The sequence below is a fragment of the Linepithema humile genome, chromosome 5, assembly GCF_040581485.1.
Source record: "Linepithema humile isolate Giens D197 chromosome 5, Lhum_UNIL_v1.0, whole genome shotgun sequence".
Taxonomy (NCBI): domain Eukaryota; kingdom Metazoa; phylum Arthropoda; class Insecta; order Hymenoptera; family Formicidae; genus Linepithema; species Linepithema humile.
In genome coordinates this window covers 25,514,903-25,535,812 of record NC_090132.1, presented here as the reverse complement: position 1 = coordinate 25,535,812, position 20,910 = coordinate 25,514,903, and the positions used below count along the sequence as shown (strand labels likewise).

General features: G+C 38.2%; 3 protein-coding genes across 4 annotated transcripts in view; all 3 read left to right on the top strand.

The window, feature by feature from the left end:
• Positions 1-20,910, top strand: part of LOC105675100 (cuticlin-3) — a 132,625-nt gene that overhangs the window by 41,065 nt on the left and 70,650 nt on the right. The window lies entirely within an intron of this gene.
• Positions 1,454-7,670, top strand: LOC105675099 (synaptic vesicle glycoprotein 2B-like). Its single transcript, XM_012371910.2, has 11 exons — positions 1,454-1,931; positions 2,100-2,324; positions 2,484-2,646; positions 2,840-2,961; positions 3,092-3,336; positions 3,409-3,593; positions 4,765-4,945; positions 5,045-5,159; positions 5,246-5,405; positions 5,475-5,602; positions 5,808-7,670. The coding sequence occupies exons 1-11, from the start codon at positions 1,757-1,759 to the stop codon at positions 5,858-5,860; spliced, it is 1,752 nt and encodes a 583-aa protein (XP_012227333.2). The 5' UTR covers positions 1,454-1,756; the 3' UTR covers positions 5,861-7,670.
• Positions 10,279-13,742, top strand: LOC136999945 (uncharacterized). Its single transcript, XM_067355179.1, has 6 exons — positions 10,279-10,699; positions 11,067-11,549; positions 11,796-12,017; positions 12,116-12,199; positions 12,441-12,888; positions 13,007-13,742. The coding sequence occupies exons 2-6, from the start codon at positions 11,540-11,542 to the stop codon at positions 13,434-13,436; spliced, it is 1,194 nt and encodes a 397-aa protein (XP_067211280.1). The 5' UTR covers positions 10,279-10,699; positions 11,067-11,539; the 3' UTR covers positions 13,437-13,742.

Genomic DNA, 20,910 nt, shown 5'->3' with positions numbered 1-20,910 from the left:
CGTATGTTTTTATTATTTTGTAGCCGGATTAATTTGTCGTACAAAAATTGTAGTTATCGATAAAAAATTTCAGTCAGATGTTTCGGCGTTTTTTGATAAATCTCAATAAGCAAACCTTGACAAACCTTGACAAACTAGGAATGTTACTATCAAACGTTTGATGGAAATAAAAGCTTCCTCATATTCGTAAAACAATCTCGTAAATTAGGCGTCAGGCAAGAGATAAAGAGCGTTGATATGAGATTTCTAAAAATCTATTGTCATGAATGATCTACGATATCTTACGTATAATTTTATGTAATTTTAAACTTTTATAAAAATAATAAGACTAATAAGTAAAATAATATTTTGGATATTTACGGATGATTAGTTGCTGATGCAAATCTGATTTGCTTTTGATATTTGTAGATTAATTATTAATAAAATCACGAGTAATGGGTAAATAGAAAAATTGGAAGGAAAATAGAAAATAAGGATTATAAATGATAACAAACACTGCTTGGTTAAGGATTGAGGGACTTTTCAGGATTTAGTCTGTTTTACAACATCTTATCGAATGAATTATGAATTTGAAGAGTGCCTTATTATAATTTATTTGAGGAATACTTTGATGTATGTTATGAATTATATGTTAGTCAGACTAATATTTAATAAAGAAATTTATGATCATACATATTCATAATTTGTTTGATCAATATAATCTTGAGCATCAAAAATGTTAAACTTTACATCTTTAGTAAATATTTTATATTATTATTTTTACTTACAAAACTAGCTGGAAAATCATTTTTGTTACACATTGCAAAAAAATATTAATAGCTTGAGTTAAATGAACAAAAATAGCTGCAATTTTTGACAAATGCTTCGAAAAATATTAAGTTGAGAATGTTTTACGTTATATGAAATTGTTTCCACGACTCGATAGAACCGAAGTCGTAAATATAGAAAGATCTGTGCATTTGCTTGCTGGCACGGAAAACGATAGAAAAAGAGCTACCGCATTCTTCGAATATCGTAACTTAAGTACGTGAAAATATGGAATGTTGAGTGGAACTCGAAGTCGATTACGAAGTCGATTATATGTTGTTTGACGGTTTCTTTGGTTTTGCTTCTTTGTCGAACGTAATAGAACGTTATTTTAGGTCTAATAGTAGGTTTATTAGTATCACGTTCATGCGAATTTTACAAAAAGAATATAGCATATTTCACTTTGTAATTATTATATTTTGTACATATAAATTTATAGATTTACAAATATTTCCATCAACAAAATAACAAAATTGATAGATAATTTTAAAATTTTCACTAAGCATTTTGCAATTTAATTGTAATAAATTAGATATATTTTTATTACAATTTAAGAATACATATTATGTATTAATATATAAACTAATTTCTAGACTCTAACTAAATTCGTGCATGTTGATAAAAACGAAATGTAAATTGAAAAATATAAGTACACCTCTGATTAAATCATTGATCGATTCGCTGACAAATATAAATTCGTTGGCGTTATATGTACATAGTAAATCAGGTGGTTGAAAGTATGAGTTTACTCAAGTGATAAAATTGTTTTGCGAGAAATTAAAAGATCAGTTCAAGAAGGTGATAGGGGGAGGGAAACGTCTTTGAAAGCGGAATGATTTCATCAGCTTGCGCGTCAGAGATCCTTTAATAGAATCTATGCACGCTACATATAATCATTGTTATCGAACGCTTCTTTCATGACGGGTTATTTAAATGAGCTCTCGCTTTGATGCGCGCGTATCAAAAATTAAGAAAAGTCTTCTGTCGATTTGTGGATTATGTGTTATGTGATAATTTTTTGATATTTCATATAAAAGAGATTTTATATACAATGGTGCATAATAACAAATCTGGTTCCACTGATGTGTCAGAGAAGAAGAAAATCCAAGAAACACGGGATTCGAGTAAGTACTCGACTCAAACATTTGTAAACAGAAATAGATGCCATTAAAATAGTAATAATTTAGGAATTTTATAACATTTTTTTTTTTTGAAGCTACGAGAAGCTGCGAAATTATTTCCGACATGGATTTGAGTTTTTATCATCGATAATGTCTGTTTTTATTTGTTAGTTATAATCGAAGATGTGTCGAACACGAAAATTGCGGATTTTGAAATGGCAATCTCCGCCGCTGGAACCGGAAAGTTCCAGTATCTCCTTATTCTTGCGATTATCCCAGCTTCATGGGCATCGAGCATAGATACGGGTAATATGTCTATGATACTTTCATCGGCGGAATGCGATTTAGGATTGTCATTGTTTAACAAAGGGCTTTTAAATGCTGTCATTTATGTCGGTGCGTGCAATTTTCAATTATTCTTAGCACATTTTAAATTATTAGAGATAATAACGGAACTATTATGTTATCAAATATTAAATATAAATTAATATTAGTTAGTGCAGTGTATTAAAATAACATAACATCTATTTATATTATATTAAAATATTGTATCAGGTATGGTGTTGAGTGGTTTCATATGGGGATACCTCGCCGACGTTAAAGGAAGAAAAAATGTTATATTTTACGGTTACATGGCAGATGGTATCTGCAATCTACTCGCAGGTTTTTCACAAAATTTTGAGACGCTTGTGTTCTTCAAATTTCTCAGTGGCTTTCTGTAAGAGAAAAATTACTATTATTGCTATTATGTTAATTCGACAATAGTTGTTAAAAAAAAAATGAATCAATTTAAATATTATTCTTTTATTTTTAATTATTAGTTTGTTAAATATAATCTACACCATTTTTTATGTCTCATATCTTTATCGCTTAAAAATTACCACTCGACTAATTAATATTATCATTGTTAGCGTAAGTGGACCACATGCCACTCTTATGGCGTATTGCTCAGAATTTTACGGCGCCAAAGGTAGAACGAAAATTCCGCTTATTGTCGGCTTCTCCGTTTCAGTCGGATGTGTAGTTAATGCAGGTAAAACAATTTTATATTTATGTATTATGGAACATAAGTCACGCAACGATTATTAATGAGTAATGTATTTTATATAGATCCGGTTTTTTTTTTATATAACCAATATTTATTGTGATGTATGTGTGACTAGCATTGGCATGGATGGTGGTTCCTCAGTCATGGTTATTTGTCTTTTGGGACGGTGCCTTCGTTTATAATTCCTGGAGAATATTTCTGTCCCTCTGTGGAGTATCGACATTGTTAGGCATCATTTGCCTTTGCTTTTTCCCGGAGAGCCCCAAGTTTTTAATGACACAGAATCGTAATGAGGAGGCACTCGAGGTTTTCAAGAGGATCTATAGTATGAACACTGGTCTGCCTAAGGATGATTATCCTGTAAGCGCATACTATAATCATAATTGATGAAATATAAAAAAAAACATATTGTTACACATTTTCTATTGTTAGATACGTGCCTTGGGCGATGTCAATTTGAATAATACAACTACAACGCAATCGAATTCATTAGAATCTCAAAAGAGTACAAAGTCATGCTTTAAGAATGGAATACAACAGATGAAGCCTCTTTGCTCGAACCCACATCTGTCGCGTATTTTGTTACTTGTTACCATACAATTCGGTGGAATGTTGTGGTGAGTACACGATTATTCATATAAATTATAAAATGTTGTGCGTTGCCTAAATTATTTTTAAATTTTTACATAAATTTGGTATAATTTAATTTAATTCAATTTATTAATTATTTTTATTACTTATCTAGAAAAAATGTTTATAATGACTATAAATAATATTGTAGAAATAGGATCGAGCTTTTTTATTATTGCACATTAATTGTGAATTCTGTAAGGTGATTGTCACGTCGCGCCACGTGTCATAAATTAGAGTTATCAGAGTTGTGAGTAATGCAGTAGTAGCGACAATGCACGTGTATCCACATAATACTCATGTAGAATCGCATACAGTTTTTACGAGATACAATAAGACAGATGACTTGTCGTAAAAATTTAAGACTACAGTTGGTCGTATAAATGCCGCTGAATGAGAGACTCGAAAATTTACGACTTTATCAGCGCGAGAGATACCAAACATCTGTTCTCCATATCTCGCATTGTTAACTGAAATATATTCCCATTATCTGGATACACATCGCCACGGATTTCATGTATCACGAGTTCTACTAAATTCTTCTACTAAATTAAAGGGTGTCAGCCGAGCAGACGAAAATAAAACTGAATACACATTTTGTCCTCGGTTCAGAAGTTTACTATAATCTTCTACTAAATTAAAGGATGTCAAGCCGGCGGCGGCAATAAAAATAAACTTGTTTGTTGGGTTAATTGTGCAATTTGCGATTAAATTAAATACTCTTTTTTATCCCTGGATGCATCGAATGTGACGAAAATTTTCCGTTGATGTAGATCTTGATAACAACGAAAATGAGAGAGATGGATTTCAGATTAAGCAATACGATTTTCGATAGCATATTATGAAGTCATTTCACGTGTGCTCGTACGATACGTACGGATGAAAACTTTTTTATCTTTTTACTTGAATAGCCATACAAAAGAACAAATTGCATATATTGACACACAGTTATTACGATAGAATTAAAAAATAATAAATGTTATTGATAAATTACTTAAAAGATTCAAAGAAATATATCACATACTTTAATCGATTTTATTTATATATTTAAACATTTACTTAATTTAATGTTTATTTAATGCACATTTTAAACAGCCGATGCGACTTTGCTGACATTTATATTGATATATATATTTTTACCTTTGTTTGTATTTTCAGTTTAAACACTCTTCGCCTCTGGCAGCCACAACTTTTTGCGACAATACACAACTTTGACCATCTTGACACTAATATAACTAATCCTACTTTCTGTGAAATATTAGATATTTCGACATCTGCTACAACGATGTCTGATTTAAATAAAACTGTCGCGTTTGAAGAAATATCAAGTTGTGAAAATGTAAGATATTCGATAAAAAATTAATTGAATATTTTGAAATCGAAGTATATTTATATTTTGGAGGTATTACGTTTTTTGTTTATAAGTTGATTTTTCCAGATTATTGTCTCAGATGCGACATACATCGACACTGTTATTGTCGCAACCACTTCTAGTATTTTTATATTGTCTGGCAGCGTTTTTGTCAATTTTCTTGAACACAAATATCTATCACGTAAGTTTTCCTCAATTTTATTTTCTATACTGCAGAACTTTGAAAAATAAAAAATACTAATGTTTCATAATTGTTTTCGATAATAGTCATTAGCTACGGATGCGCGCTTCTATGTCTGATATCTTTAATTTGGTCTACAAATACATTAACCACTCTTGTACTTACATGCTTGAATCTTGGATTATTGTGCTTGACTTTTAACGTCGTGGTTGGCGCAACTGTTTTGCTTTTTCCTACATCTCTAAGGTTTGTTATTTAAATTAACAAAATATAAACAATCAATGCCGTATGTTTAATTTTATATTTATTTGTCAGAGCGATGGCGGTGAGCATGCAAATGATAGTTGGAAGAATAGGAGCTATGCTTGGTAATCTTATTTTCCCTATCTTACTCGCGTATGGCTGTGTAACACCGATTATTAATCTTGCGTGCTTCACTTTGCGTAAGTATTTTTTTTTTTTTTTAATAAAATGTTAAGCAGTGAATATAATTAAAAGAATTATAGTCCGTCGAATAATTTTATAATTTTAAAAACTACATAATAACATTAATATGCTTCTGAAAAGAATTATGCAAATTTTTAGCTACATATAGCTCGTTCCTAGGTTGATTTATCATCTCTCACATGAGTATAACACAATTTTTAGTATGCATACTTCTTACGTATTTCCTGCCGAGTACACGCAAGCACGCGGTGTAAAGATTGCTGTTTTGCTAAGGAAACAAAGCGGAATCTTAAGAAATGAATTTAAGAAGGCGCATCAATCAACTTGCTCAACTGACATCAAGTTTCCATCGTCACTCCTGAAATAACGTTTACGTCTTTGAGAAACGCACGATCGTTTAGCAGAGCCGAACCGGAGGCTCCAAGGACCTGGATCGAAGCTTATCGCGAGCTATGATCGAACTCGTATGAGGGCGGACAATGGTCATGCATATACATGCACCACACAACGAAAGACTGCACGAGGCCTTGAGTTTCACTTTCGACACATCCTGGAGAGCCCTCCAGCCTTCACCCACATGCTCGCTCTCCTCTATCCTCTCTTCGTGTGTGGACGCAGCTTTATCGCCGATCTTAGGACCTCGCCATCTCCGTCGATCGATGTAATAAAATGTACCGGCGTACGTAAACTCGCGCGCACGTAGTAAATCTACGCCTAACGGAAAAGCAAGGGAGCTGTGCAAGGAAAGCGTAAGTTGCCCTCAAGTGCATTTGTATGTTGTACTCTGTTTTCAACTCTTAACGAATAGGTTTCTACTGGAAATATCTTGAATGTTTTTGAATATACAAATAGATCATAAATTATGTGAGAAACTGTGAGGTATGTTGTGCTACTTATGTCGCCTTTACGTCATTGTTTTATGATATTTCGCGTGAATTTATATTTTATAATCAATGGGTGATTTCGAGTATTTATCGCAGCAACTTAGCTATTACAAGGTTTATAAATTGCTCATATTTTTTACCGGTACACGTGAACACTGTGATACACCTTATAAAAGTTATTATCTTAAGATGACTATGCGTATTGATGGGAATATACGTTTCGTATACGTGCGTATTTTATCACCATTGTGACTGCAAAATCACTTGTTCTATCGAACAACTATTATTCGTGCCTTTCGCACAAGTGTAAAATGAATGAACTATTCATATCTCAAATATATCGCTAATAAGAGAATTATATAATTGTTCCTTTCTCTCGATCGCAACTCGCATTTCGACAGTTAGTATGTGGAAACTGGATGAAAAGTAATCGCTTTTATCGCATCGCGTTCACGCGGCAATTACGCGGCGCGCGTTATATAATTAAACTGCACGGGCGTTTAACTGCTAACGGAAACCACGTAGCGTTTCATTAACAGCTAAATGCGCGCGCGAGAGAGATGCAGTTTAAAATGCCCGCAACCTTCCTTACGGCGCTTTCATTGTATAAGGGCTCCGTGGCGCCCGAGACTGCATTCCGCATAAATTGCGGAAGGGAACTATGCGCTGCGAACACCACGCACACATGTACCAGTCAGTGGAAAAACGTGTCTGCATTTCTTCTGTCCGCTACGTCCACGCAAACATCCATCGGCGACCTAATGTCTACATTAAAAGTCGACACGTACTTGGGAACATGCGTCGTATCCGAACGACGATTTGCACCTGCAACTACTTCATCAACAGCTTCGTTTAACACCGATATAGATTTCTGGTGTTGGTTGCACGATCGAAAGTGTTGCGGCGGATCTTACGGTAATATCACATTTCCTTAATGCAGCACAACTTTCGCACGAAGCAAATATAATTAGCATCCAAGGGAGAGATTGTACTTTTTATGCAACATAACTGAAAAGGGAAAAAGTTTTATTTCTTATATTCTAATCCGCTACTTATTCTTTTTACTGGATATTGAAAAGTATCACGCACAAACTGGTTCTGAAGAATTCAACTGGTTTTCTGTATTTCGAAAAAGCTGTTTTAATCGAACTAGGAATAATAAGATTGGATATTCCACTGATTTTCTTTGATTCTTTATTAAATCAAGCTGCCCTTTTAATCCCGCCACTGGTTTAATATACAGGGTGATTCAAAATAACCTGATGTCTTTGCAATGCCATATTCTTGAGCGAATTCTGAGACAATTTTTCCTTTTACAAAATTTTGTCCGAAACTTAATTTTCGAGTTATAATTGAAAATAGATAGCAACTTACGAGTTCGGTACAACGGGCAGGCAGGGACGCGCAACGTATAATGAGACTGTCAAGTGTTTACTATCGTCTCATGACGCATTGTTCGTCCCTGCCTGTCCGTTGTATCGGACTTGTAAGTAGCAAGCTATTTTCAATTATAACTCGAAAACTTAGCTTCGAACAAAATTTTGTAAAAGGAAAAATTGTCTCAGAATTCGCTCAAGAATATGGCATTGCAAAGACATCAGGTTATTTTGAATCACCCTGTATTAATAACTGGTAATTATATTAAATTTTTAATAAAATAGAAGTCACTTGGAATATGTCCGAGTGGGACTGAACAAAGAAAAGCGGCAAGAACAGACCGCTGATCAAGCGAGTCTCGTGAGAATCACTCCTCTTCGTTTTCTAATCATTCTATACGGACACGAAGTATCGTCGTATCGCGATTTCACGGCCGCTATTCGCTTGATCGTTCGTTCGCGCCGTGGGTACCGCCACGGTAAGATAGTCGCATCAGGATCGCATCGGTACGATACTGTTAACTCCTCCCGCGAATATTCTCGGAATATCCATGCAGCTTCCGTTGCTTTTCGATCGTAGCGTTTCTGACCAGTTACGGTCCCGTGAAAAACCGTACTTCAACTCACCGCTCGTCGTATTATATTTATCGCGGCCGCGTCGACAGAATACAAATTTTCATCGTTCGCTTGTTTGAATCGAAAAATGTTAAAAATATAATAACAACGTCTAAAAGCGCACGATCGCGCGAAAAATGACGGCGAAATTACAAGGTGTTCGCGGCAGTCTCTCTTGTGGAAGAATTAATTGCCACGAAAACTAAGAGGGCGAAGAGAGGAGGACGACGCAGCTGAACGTGCCGAAGGCTGGAGAGTGTTGAGAATAGATCGGCCAAGGTTGAAGAATCGGCGTCAACCTTCGGCAGGTACATCCGTCTGCGGTTATCTCTTTTTCACGGAAAGAACGGATATCCACGTTCCGCACAAAATTAATTAACGACAGTTACTTGAATGTCCACAGCCTGACGTGGCGGCGACAAGCTGTGGGCGTTCAACTAATTGTAAACGTTGCTTTTGTTTCTTTTGTTTGTTTTTTTAATTGCCGACGCGTTTTTCTGCAATTTTATGTTCATTCCAAGCCGGTGACAAGTCGAGTGGCTCGAAGAGGCGGTCTTGTCATCATCGAAGTCAATCGACTGCACGGTAGCCGCTTACAGCGGAATAGATGAGTCACTTTCGGCGTGGTTCATCGCGCGTCTCCTCTATTGTGCCGGTGCAATAACCGGATGTCGATGTCCGCTCTCGTAGCAGGTGAACTTGAAAGTGAATGATTTGGGTAAGGATGTTTGATTACAGTTTCATTACATGCTAAGGAAATCTGATTGGTGCGACCGTCGTCATGGACGAGCGAAGTCGTTCTATAAACGAGTAAAATTTTCATTTTATAATATACATTTTAAGCTGCGGAAAGAGGAAGTTAATCTTTTTTGCTGTCAATCTGCTAACATTGCTAACGTCTTTGGCTATTTCGGAATATAATTTAAATTAGACAATTAAAACCGAACTTTGCGAGTGATAATATATGTACATTAATTCGCAATTCATTTAACTCGATAATCGTTTCGATCACATCGTTTTACAATCGAGTAACGGCAACGAGTACAATCGCGTAACGTAACGCTCGTTAATTCCTCTCTTCTTCCACGGATCTTCTCGCGATTGCTAACAAACGGTCTCACGACCTCCGTTATCGGCATTCCGTCGAACTGATAAAACAATGGCAAACCCGTTCTCTTTCTTCCATTTGCATGGAATTTGGCCTGCACAAGTATTAAACAAACTTAATCGACGGACGAAATGGAGTTTACTTCAATTGTTTCCGGCAATTGTCAGAAAATTCTTTCAATCTTCTCTGTCAAGTACTACAATATACAAGCTATATCTCTCACTAATAATTTGGTACACACACACACACACACACACACACACATATTAACTGACGCGAGAAGCGCTTATCTCTTAATTTTTTTTATTGCATCATATTTGATATAAAATTATCAGAAATTTATATTACGTCTTTTAATTAGAATAAAAATTTTTTCGATATATCGCGGATTACTTCAGATCCGGCCGAAAGGATCGATTCGCCGGCTCGAAGCTCGTGTTTGTTTACCTATATATGCTAACGCAAGTATTACCGTAATGTATTACGCCGCATTGCTTTTCATTTATGCTCCCGCCTATGCAAATGAGCGCATTATCCGAGAGTATCTACCGCTCTGGAACCGCTATGCCCATAGCGCACCGTGTGACTCCTTGCTCCTTACTGTTCTTGCGTTTATTCTTTCACCTGCTGCGTACAAGGCGTACAAGGCGTCTTGGTTGCACTCTTCTCCTCCGGCCGCTCTTGTTCCCTTGCCATACAGCCGCAGGTGTTCTCACGCGGCCGATTCCGCAAAACTGGGATATCGGGTGGAAGGGCTCGCGAGCTTCGGTATTTCTTATCTCCGTGCCCGTCTAATGCGACTTACCGCTCATTCTTCTTTTAATTTTATGCAACGATCTGCATTCACGGTTCGCCACGCGCGCGTTTCGCGAACGAGCGGCCGCCGCTGTCATTTCCGCATGTGTGGAACGAACATCGCGAGAACCGGCAATTGAATAACCTCAATATCTGACGTGAACACGAAGAAGCGTCTTCGTTACAGTTGTTGCGTACTACATATGTTTTTATAGAGATTTTTATTGCTTATTTTGGATTTTTATGGGTGACTGCTTTATAATTAAATCTTGAAGATCTTTACGATGCAATATGCAGATCGTATACACAAGGAAAGTAAGATTTTCACATTTGTAGTGTAGCATCTCAGATGAGATTCGTTAATATTGAAAATACGGGCCAATACGTATTTGATGTCGGCAATTGAGCATCGATAAACAATGTTAGCTCAATACTGACTTTTTTTAAATTGGCGTTGATTATGTATTCGTTTTCATCACGAGCGCAGAACTCAATTAAATTAAATTATACGATCATGGAAAACGCATTTATTTCGACGTTTATCGTGACAGCAAATCATATTTTATTATTTCATATCCCACCCGAAATTGTCCTATCTTATCGCGTTGGAAAACATTTTTATTTTGATCTCGAAAATAAATTAGATTTTATAATGTTAAATAGCAATTATATATTTTTTAAGCAAGCTTCAAGAGACGGATATCGAAGTTAAATAGTGAAAGGGCTGAGATTTTACGACTATCGGGAAAATCCGCTCCTTTTCCCTACGGTGTTTCTAACGTGTCCAATGCGACCAGCTGTCCATGTCAAATCCGGCGGTGCCAAGTGCCCCGTGACTCGTAGTCGCGTCTCAATTCCGCCACGGAGGTGGGAAAGCTACTTCCGCGCGAGTCAGCGAAATTGAAAATTGCCCGCTACCGGAGTTACAGTGCCATTAAGCTCCTTCTTGTTCCTTCTGCCGTTGTACACCGTATCCTCTCTTTCCTTGCCGGCTTCTTTTTCTTGCGATTGAGCAAGCACGTTCAAAGGACGCGAACGGAAGAACGTGGATTCTTTTCTATTATCGGCGTCGAGGTGCGCGACGTATGAGAAAGATTAGTGGGAAAAATACTTCTGTTATAAATTTATGAAGAGACTTTGTAAGTCAATAGTGAGATGACTATGGGTTAGTTCTATTGTTTAAAATTAATATATAATTTTGAGTAGAAGAATGATTAATATAAAAATTTTAACACACCGATTTTTTTTTCATAATTATTTTAGTATGAATTTTTTTTTTGTAAAATTTTAATGAAAATGTAAACTTACACAAACGTGTATAAATAATTATTAAAATATTTGTATAACATTGAATTGTTGAATTTCACGGCTTTATATTTGAAATATGAGACACGTGTTTTATAAAATATAGAAATCGATAAATGCATGAGAAGCGATAACAGAAATGCACAAACAAGTGAGGAAAATTTCGAAATTTATAATTTGTCGCCTATTGAAGAGGTATCCGAATCACCACTGCGTTCCAAAGAAGCGTCCACCAACTTTGTAGTTAGCGAATCGGAAGGAAGTGACAACAATTCGATGATAAAGCCTCCTTGTGAAGCATATAAAAGAATACTGGGAAAAATAGAAGGTAATAGAGACACACGTTGGGTTTGGAAAATGTTAGATTCGATAATACTTCGATATATAGATTTGACATTTTGAAGTACAAGAAGACTGATTCGATAGGGAATAGCAGCTCTGGAGACGAAAGAACGGAGCAAGATTATCAACTTCGGAGAGTTGAAGACAGCTATTCCTGCTTCACATCAGGTGCTTTCATAAAAAAATGATTAAAAAACAACGCACAATTCTCAATACAAAATATAATTTAAATACAATATAAAAAGTAACGAATAGATGAAAGATGTAATTTAAGAGTAATTTAAAACGTTACACGAAGTACAGAAAATTTTTTGGTTTCTTTATCGACATTCCACATTGTCACTACACAAGTAAACGGAATATGTATAGCTGTTATGTCATATACAAGAATGTGTGTTCCATGCGGAAGCTTCCGGCGACAATGACGAGGCGGAAACTGGTCTTCGTGACAAGTCCTTGAAGACCACCGTGGAACAGCTTAAGCGCAGATTGTCCCAGGCCGAGAGGGAGATCGTCGCCCTGAGGACGCACCGGAGTCCGCAGGAATGCTGGAATCACGAGAGGTGCGAAATTCTTCAGAGAGATCTGCTGACGTGGCGGAATGACCACGAAAAGAGGATCAATTCTCAGATAGTCAGGTGGCAGTTGGCGGAGAGGAAACTATACGATGAGATGGAAAACACGAGGAGAAGATACAACAATATTCAGCGTCACTTGCAGAGCTTGGAGCGGCAAAGCGCGAGATTTTATTACGACTTTCGAAGACAAATTGATGTGTGGGAAAAGCGGCTTAAAGATAATGTTGTTGATTTACATGAAAGCAATTTGATGGAGCTGCGCGACCAGTTTAAAGCATGGTGACTGTTGGCATTTAGCTGTCATTCTTTTCGTGATAATATTATCCGTATACGGTTCTATATTTATGTTACAATAATTGAATGACTAATTTAAAAAATGTATACTACGTGATTCTAGGTTTGAAATGCAAAATGCGATCAACTCGTCGAATGCTCGAAAGGAGAAGTGCGAAGTGCATAGAGTGCGCAACGATACGGTTGAGGAAAACCAAGATGAATCTTGCAAATTAATTAATCTCGAAATGACAACATTACGCGAGAACGCAAAATTTGTGCATAAAATAGAACACTTTATTAAGTTTGAAATTCAGCAGCATCGCAATGATTTGGTCAAGCGAATGGACCAGAAGATCGCGGAGCTTTGGTCAGCCTTGGAAAATTTCAAACACAATTTTCATCTAGATCGCGATTATCGTCTACGAAATTATATTGGAATAAATAACGATGAAACAGAATCAGTTATAACAGAACTGTTAAGTGATCTTACTTGTCGAGAAACTACGAAATCCGAATGGAATACCGATTCTGAAGAGACTTCGCAAAACTAAAATATGAATTATAAGTAAAATATTAAGTAATTAAAAATTTTACAAATTGTATTTCAAATACTATATATAAATACGTGAAAGTATAAAAAGATAGAGAGATAAAACTATTTTTATTGTATTATTATAACTTTTTTACAAGCCGTGTTGTATTTAATAGAAAAAAATTCATCTTTTCTTGTAATAAAAGGAATAAAAAAGTTGTCACATAAGTGTGCGAAAACTTTTCAAGTACAATTCACTTTTGTACAAAAATATACCGTAACGCGACTTAAATATGACGCAATCCGGTAAACCACGAAGAATGGGATAACATCTTCTGGCCCTCGAAAGGTTAACGATGGTAGACTAGAAATTCTCAAACTTTCTTACGAGCAGCTCACCTCATTATCTCACCGCTCTAGATCATAGAGTTTAGATCGCAGAAGATTACGGAATCGCGGAGTGCGACATCCTTCTTCCTCTCGTTACGCACGACTCCGGCCGCATTATCGGCTATTATATTACCCTAACAGTCGTAGATCATGCAATATCGCAATGATCCCCGCTTCTTCTGCACATGCTCCTCCGGGGGAGCGCATATTACGGAAATGTGTACTCTCGATCCTTATCATTAACAACAGGGGACGACGGGCACGGGCCCTTCTGCCCGTGTAATGCGTGGCCGCGAGCGTGACCTACGGTCGGGAGGGGAAGGGGGGAGGGGGGCAAATCAGGGGAATAATTCGAATCTGCGATTCAGATGCTGCTTTACATAATCACTTTCATGAATCAGCCTTCTTAAGGTATATTACGGCGTGTATAGGTGGGTCAACGATGGACGATGGGATGTCGTCGTGCTGCTTATGTATCGACAATTTACGACAGGGGCCCCGGCGGGGCAGGCGTGTCCGATCGGATTCTTCGTGGGAAGAAGTCGCCGGCCGCTACCGGCAGCGCGGTGGCACAATGCCACGCGGAAGAATTTGCTGCGTGCTCTCCTCTCGTCGTGCACGTCGACAAATCTATATCACTGTTGATAGATTCAGGGAGTAATTATCGTCCGTCGGCATGCTTCTGGAGCGATAGGTCGACGTTCCACGGTTCAATGCTCCTTTTTCTCCGGACGAGTGGACGGGTAGGAAGCCGCGGCTCGTTTTTCGATCCGCTGGATCGTAGATCTGCGTCCTTTGGAAGTCTCTGCGGCCTCGCGTTGCACGCAGCACTCCACTCGCGGTAAGATTTTGCAAAAATGCGAGTTATTAAATAACGCAGCTAAAGTATCACACAGATGGCACATTGTATTAACAATAATTTATAAAGTTATTAAAATTTATGTTTCCCGCATTATCCCGATCGCTGTGCAAATATCGCAATGTTTCGAGCAAACGAGATAGATATTAATTTCTAAATGTAAAATTCCAAAATGAGTATTCGTGAGGGGTCTCCAGCACTTAACGCGCAAATTTATTAGATGTATTATGTTACGTGCAAATTTATTCGCGCAATTAGGTTTGTAACCGCGTGATTTTATTGCGACATACCACACCGACGTACTCTCACGGTGTAAGTCGAGAAATTGAAGCCGTTATGCGAGATAACTTGATTATCCACGCGACGATCAGACTTTAGAATATTAACGCCTTGTTCGGAGGTAATGTCTCTGACGAACTATGCCACTTAAATAGGTCGACAAAGCAAATTCGTATTTTTAACAGAATGTTACTGTACTTTTTTACAGCAACAAAATTATCAATTTACATAGATTCATTGTCTCACTTATTTTTTTCACAAGAAAGAATCCTCTCTACTGTGTATCTATAATATATTCCATCTATAAATTTATAAATCTTTACATAATTAATTATTTACAATACAAATATAAATTATTTGCATTAGCTATTAGTATAACTAATTATTTTTTATTGCTTATTGTTACGATGATGCGATGCCTGCAACCTATTAATAAATTGCAGCATCCTAACTGTACCTACGTATATTACGACGTACGTAGACATATTCTCGATCGAGATTGAGCAATTTCCAATTATAATGACGTAATTAGAGGCGTCCCCGTCCCGATATTCGTGCGTAGCAAATCCGCTAATACGCTCGGAGAATTGAGGAAGTATTGCATCGCGGGAAAAAAAAAGCGCTCGATAAGCTCGCCGGTAATTAACCTGTTCAGTCGTCAGCGCAGTATCTAAATCTCAGTGTACCACTATATTAGGGTGCCCTACGGGGAGCGCAGCGTTTCTTCTCACGCTTATTCCGTACAATCGACCGACGTCACGAGGTAACAGAGATAGATCGAGTGGGGGAGGAGGCAGTTCCACTCGAAGAGAAGAACGAGCGAGAGAGGCGCGAAGAAAGCGGAAGGGAGAAGGAAAGAGGAAAGAGGAGAAGCCCTGAACTTTCTTCTCTCCGCGAGCTCGCCGGCAATTTGAAGGGTAATTGTCGGTGTGTACGTCGGGCGAATAACCGAGCTAAAAGTCCCCTTCGTACCACACACGCGCGTATACGCGCGCGCGCATTTACGTGCGTATGACATAGTGACGCGACGACGGCCTCGCAAGCCGGAGGCACGCGATAGACTTTAATTGCGGGAGACACCGTTAACGTTGAAGTACCGCTCGGCAACTTTCAGTGTCGACTAATCGGCTCGGTTCTGCGTTGCGCGCGAGGGACGCGAGTTTACTGGGCGATTTACCCGCGAGCGCGTAGAGAGAGTTTCCGTCATCCGCCGCGTCGCGACGGATGTGACGTACATGCGGCGGAGCTCTTATCCGACGCGGGGATCGTGCGAGAGCCGGAGCTGAATTCGCCCGGATATGCGGAACTCCTCGGAGAGTCGTCCTTTTGTTGAGGAGAAGCTAACGGGCGCGTAGATCAAGCTAGCGTTCATGGAGATCGGGAGAATGTAAATAGCGATATGTATCTGATAACATTCCTGGTGCACCGCGCTTCGTGATAGTGACGTTAGCTCGCGGAAATGGTTGCAGACACATAGGACACACGCCTAGTTGTGCGCACTGAATACACACAATTCTAGAATATTATTCGGAATATTGCTAGCTGCTCGTGTATTGAATTTTATAACAAAAATTTAGAAAGCTAAACTTCTTCTTTCAGACGTAATAAAAAAAAATGGAAATTTATTTTAAGTAAAATATCCGCAAAAGCGTGAAATTTAAGTGAACTGATGTTTCGTCAACTTTTACGCGGTATGAAATTATACGCTATTTTACGTAATAACGTAGAGCAGCTAGAGCCTCGTATCGTAGTTTCGTTAACTCTCCGCGCGCAGTGATGCACGTAGCGATTATGCAGCTTACTACGCCATTATTCACGAGTCACCGTACGGTTAAGCGTAAAAGCGTAAAATTCTTCAGCCAGTGACCTCGTCGAAATGCAAAGCGGACGGTTTGCGAAATGATTAGTATACATAATTGGTTCAAGGTTACCAAGCACCGTTGCTTCCTGTTGCGGACGTAACGAGCTTCTACGCACGTTTATATCGCGTAACGTTTGTGCGTTTTTTTTTTTCTGCTCATGCGCACGCGTAAACGAGCGCTTAGAGCGATTTTAATTAGCAAAAATGTCGAGATGTTTTTCATTAACAGGACTCGGGATGACGGTCTGCTTGAAGAACCTAGTCGGGAGGATCGCAATTATAGATACTAAACAAATTGTATGCGACATCGTGCGACAAAAATTAATGCGGATACCGTAAAGCGGCTGAAAAGTGCGACTGGACGAACAAACGGCGCGAGATTAAAATCAGCGAGTCATATAATCCCGTTAAAACAGTTTATATGTCGTATAATAAGCAAGATTTGCTAGCTTAATGGCACGTACTAATGCCTCAAATTATTGGCGTGCATTCACAGTGTGCATTAATTGAACTCTATTAGTTGGAATTTGTCAGTCTTTTTGCTTGGCATCTTTTTTCGCGCCTTCTCTCGACGTAATCGACTGTTATCCGACATATTCTAATATATGGCATACGTGTCCCACATAATTGTTATCAAACATCCTTCTTCGTGCAAGAAAAACAACGTCTGATGTAATACAACGATAGCGTTATCTCTTTCATCCGTTATATCGCCGGAAAATCATGAAGACTGAAGAGGCCTTTAAAGAAAGTGACTTCTATTCTATTTGTTCTCGAGGTCTAGAGGCCCCATGGGGTCAGCCTCGTACAATATTAATAGCAAAATGTCCCTCATCCTTTAATCTTCTTCGTACAACGTTGCGGATTATAATGGCGCGGTTATTATATTCTGCAACGCGCGCGCGCGTGATGAGACAACTGGAGTACAACCGGCGGGGTGTTGTCATCGGGAAAGAAGAAGCTTGATGCGCTCGAGCCGCATCCGTAAAAATTTCCATTGCCGGTACGATACGCTGGATCGCACAGAATCGTTGTGAAGTAACGAATCATGCTACGTCGGCAGCGTGGCGAAAATACGGTCGCAATTGTTCGCGTGGATCCGATCGGAACTATCGATACGGCGAAGGGTTAATTGAAGAGCACGCACGTCGCACACCTTCGACCCGATAACCCGCCTGATGACACTACAATTCTCGTGCAAATAAATGGGGTACAGATAAAAGCGAAAGCTCGAGTGAATATTCTCCGCGATGAAAGTGTCTTCACGTTCCCTGTGAAAAAGCTAAGCTTAAACTATTTGCGGTTTTAATCGTATTTTTGTTTTATTTTTCAAAAAAATTATCCGGTTCATTAATGTCTCTTTCTTTTGTGTGTAAAAAACAGAAATAATATATATAAAAAAATGTTGAATAATTCGGCGTAGATTCAAATGCCATATTTTGTGAAAAATAAAGCTAGCCATGTATGACGTGTAACTTTCGAATTGTCCGAATTAGTTATCGTTTGAGCTGTCAATTCTCTTATTAGATGTGCAGGATTCTTGATTAGCGGCGACAAAATGCAGATAAATCTCAAAAGTAATAGCTCGCAAACGTAATGATTAGAATTAGAAGAATTAATGCCTTGAGCGTGCTTTACGTCTGCGATAAGTGAATTCAAATATAACACACATCTGACGATCATTAGTTGCAACCATTACGGTCGAGCACCCTCATTACAGCAACTATATAATGTATATAATATGCAAAACACATACTTCCAACACATTATCATCGTGGCACGTCAGCTATTTCGTTTCTGAATCTTTCGAATGATGATCGTGGCAATCAACGTTCATACGTCGGATTTTTGTCCGCTGTTAAGAAAATCCTATTACGTTGATCAAGTGCAATCTTATGCAACGCTTACTCGCAATTTTTCGCTCGACTAGATACGGAAGATTGATCCGACGTCGACGTTGAAGCGCGACGTTCCGATCACTCACCGCCGCGCGAAGGTCGCATTTCGAGCAATCGTTTTTTGCGCTATTTGCCTGGATAATTACTTACTTTCGTCTAAATTGAATAGCCGGGAAGAGACCTGTCGGCTAGGAATGTGCCAGGGCGTTTCCCACAATTAACAGAGGCGGACGTAGGACAATTTTTCCGATTATTTGAATACAAAAAAACATCTCATTAAGAAGAAGCGCTCCATTGGCGACCGAAGATCAATCTGCCTGCGCAAAGCCAGCCTTTCTCGGATCGTGACGATTGACTGACCGCAGAGTGTCGGAGCGTGAGATGACATCGCTGGGTCGGCGAAGAAAATGACCAGGAACAAAGGTACATCGACGCGATCGGGTGACCTGTGCTCAATGGGATTTCAAACTTATTGTTATACCGCGACGACCCTGATCGCCAGGGTCGCTCTTCTTAGATCAATGAACCCCAAGTAGAGCCGAACGTATTATCTTTGACGACCTATAAATAAAATAATATCGCGAAGCCAAAATAAAAGAATGCATTTGAGAATTTTTATAAATAGATTTCATTGTGCTGAAAAAGTTTAAGTCCTCAATGAAATTATAATTCAATATATCTTTTATTTCAATCAATTCAATTTTAATTTTGTTATGAAATTAATATATTTTTTATAAACACTCTTTTTTCTCATTTTTCGAAATTCTTACATTAATTCAAAAGATCAACTATTCGTGAAATAAACGGATCTTTAAGACTCGGAATGTTTGTTTAAAAAAATATTTTTCTCCGTTAATTAATGTCTGATCGCATCAAGATATTTTCCGCATGTTTCCTTACGAGCTCGTCCACGCATATCGCTTGGAATTTGGCGGATTAGCTTCATTAGATCAATAGGTGCGTGGTGTAATTAGCGATTTATCGTAGATTACCAGAGATGAGTTATCGATCTATGAAGCGAAGCGCCTTGATAGGTGTCTGCCAAGTTTCGAGTGCAAAGATTGGTGCAACGATAATTTTAATACGTTCCCCATCTGTCGATTCTTATTGATCTCCTTCCGATTAAAAGGCACCGTTGCATAACGGTGTCTTAATTTTAATTATATTACCGTAAGATGCGACACGCACACATGCACAATTTCATTGTGGTTCCAGAATGCGCTATGCGTATAAATGATCGGCAAGTCATTTCTCTCAAATTCCGGTCTCCAGCCCGTTAATTGATAGACCAACATTTTGTGTTCACAATGGATTCACTGTTACACAATTCTTGCATCATTCATGAGTTTTCTAGTAGCTATTGACTTCCGAGGCCTCTGCATTTATGAGCGCTTCGGTAACCATGGGGGCACTATCGATCGCTTTCAATAAACAGCAATTATCTGTGCTTAGATCGGATCTATGGTATCCATGAAAGAAAAACTGTGAAACTCTTAATGCATTAATGAATAACTCCGATGTATGAATAACTCCTATATACGCAGAGCGGTCGATATATCGCGTGATAATGCAGCGGTGCGTGTGTACACAGTGGCAGCTTTGATCATCTTTTGCTTCCCTTTAATCATCGGCAACTATTACTTAAATTTTCTTCATTAAGATACATCTCGCATATGATATTTGTTCGAAAATGAAATTGGCATTCCCTGCTTTATTGCAAGGTAAATAGAATTTTATCTAAATTTTTATCATCTTTAATAATTTCAATTTAAGATATTTATTAAATTTCACGCGGAAAAAAGACTCTTTGCAAGAAGATCGTGCACTCTCAACGCAAATTAGTACCTCCGTCATATAATTTTTCAATTATGTTCATATATGAACATAATTGTTCGTTGCCAGCTGTCAGCCGAGAGCACACCCTTCCGATCGTTATCGGCAAGTTACAATTACACGTCCGCAATACGTCTTATTTATCGAATCCGGAAGCAAAAAGAGGATTTCGCGCAACGCGTCCGTGAATAGTTCTAATCTGTCCATCGTCACGATCGGCGGTGAGAAAACGGAATATCATTACGCGCACAAACGGGGGTGCTGTAATCATCCTTCTTTTGTTCGTTCGCAGAAAGAGAGCTTCACGCGAGATGTTTATAACTATTGTTACACATATGGGATACATTTTTCAGGCAAGTAATTCCTCAAGCGG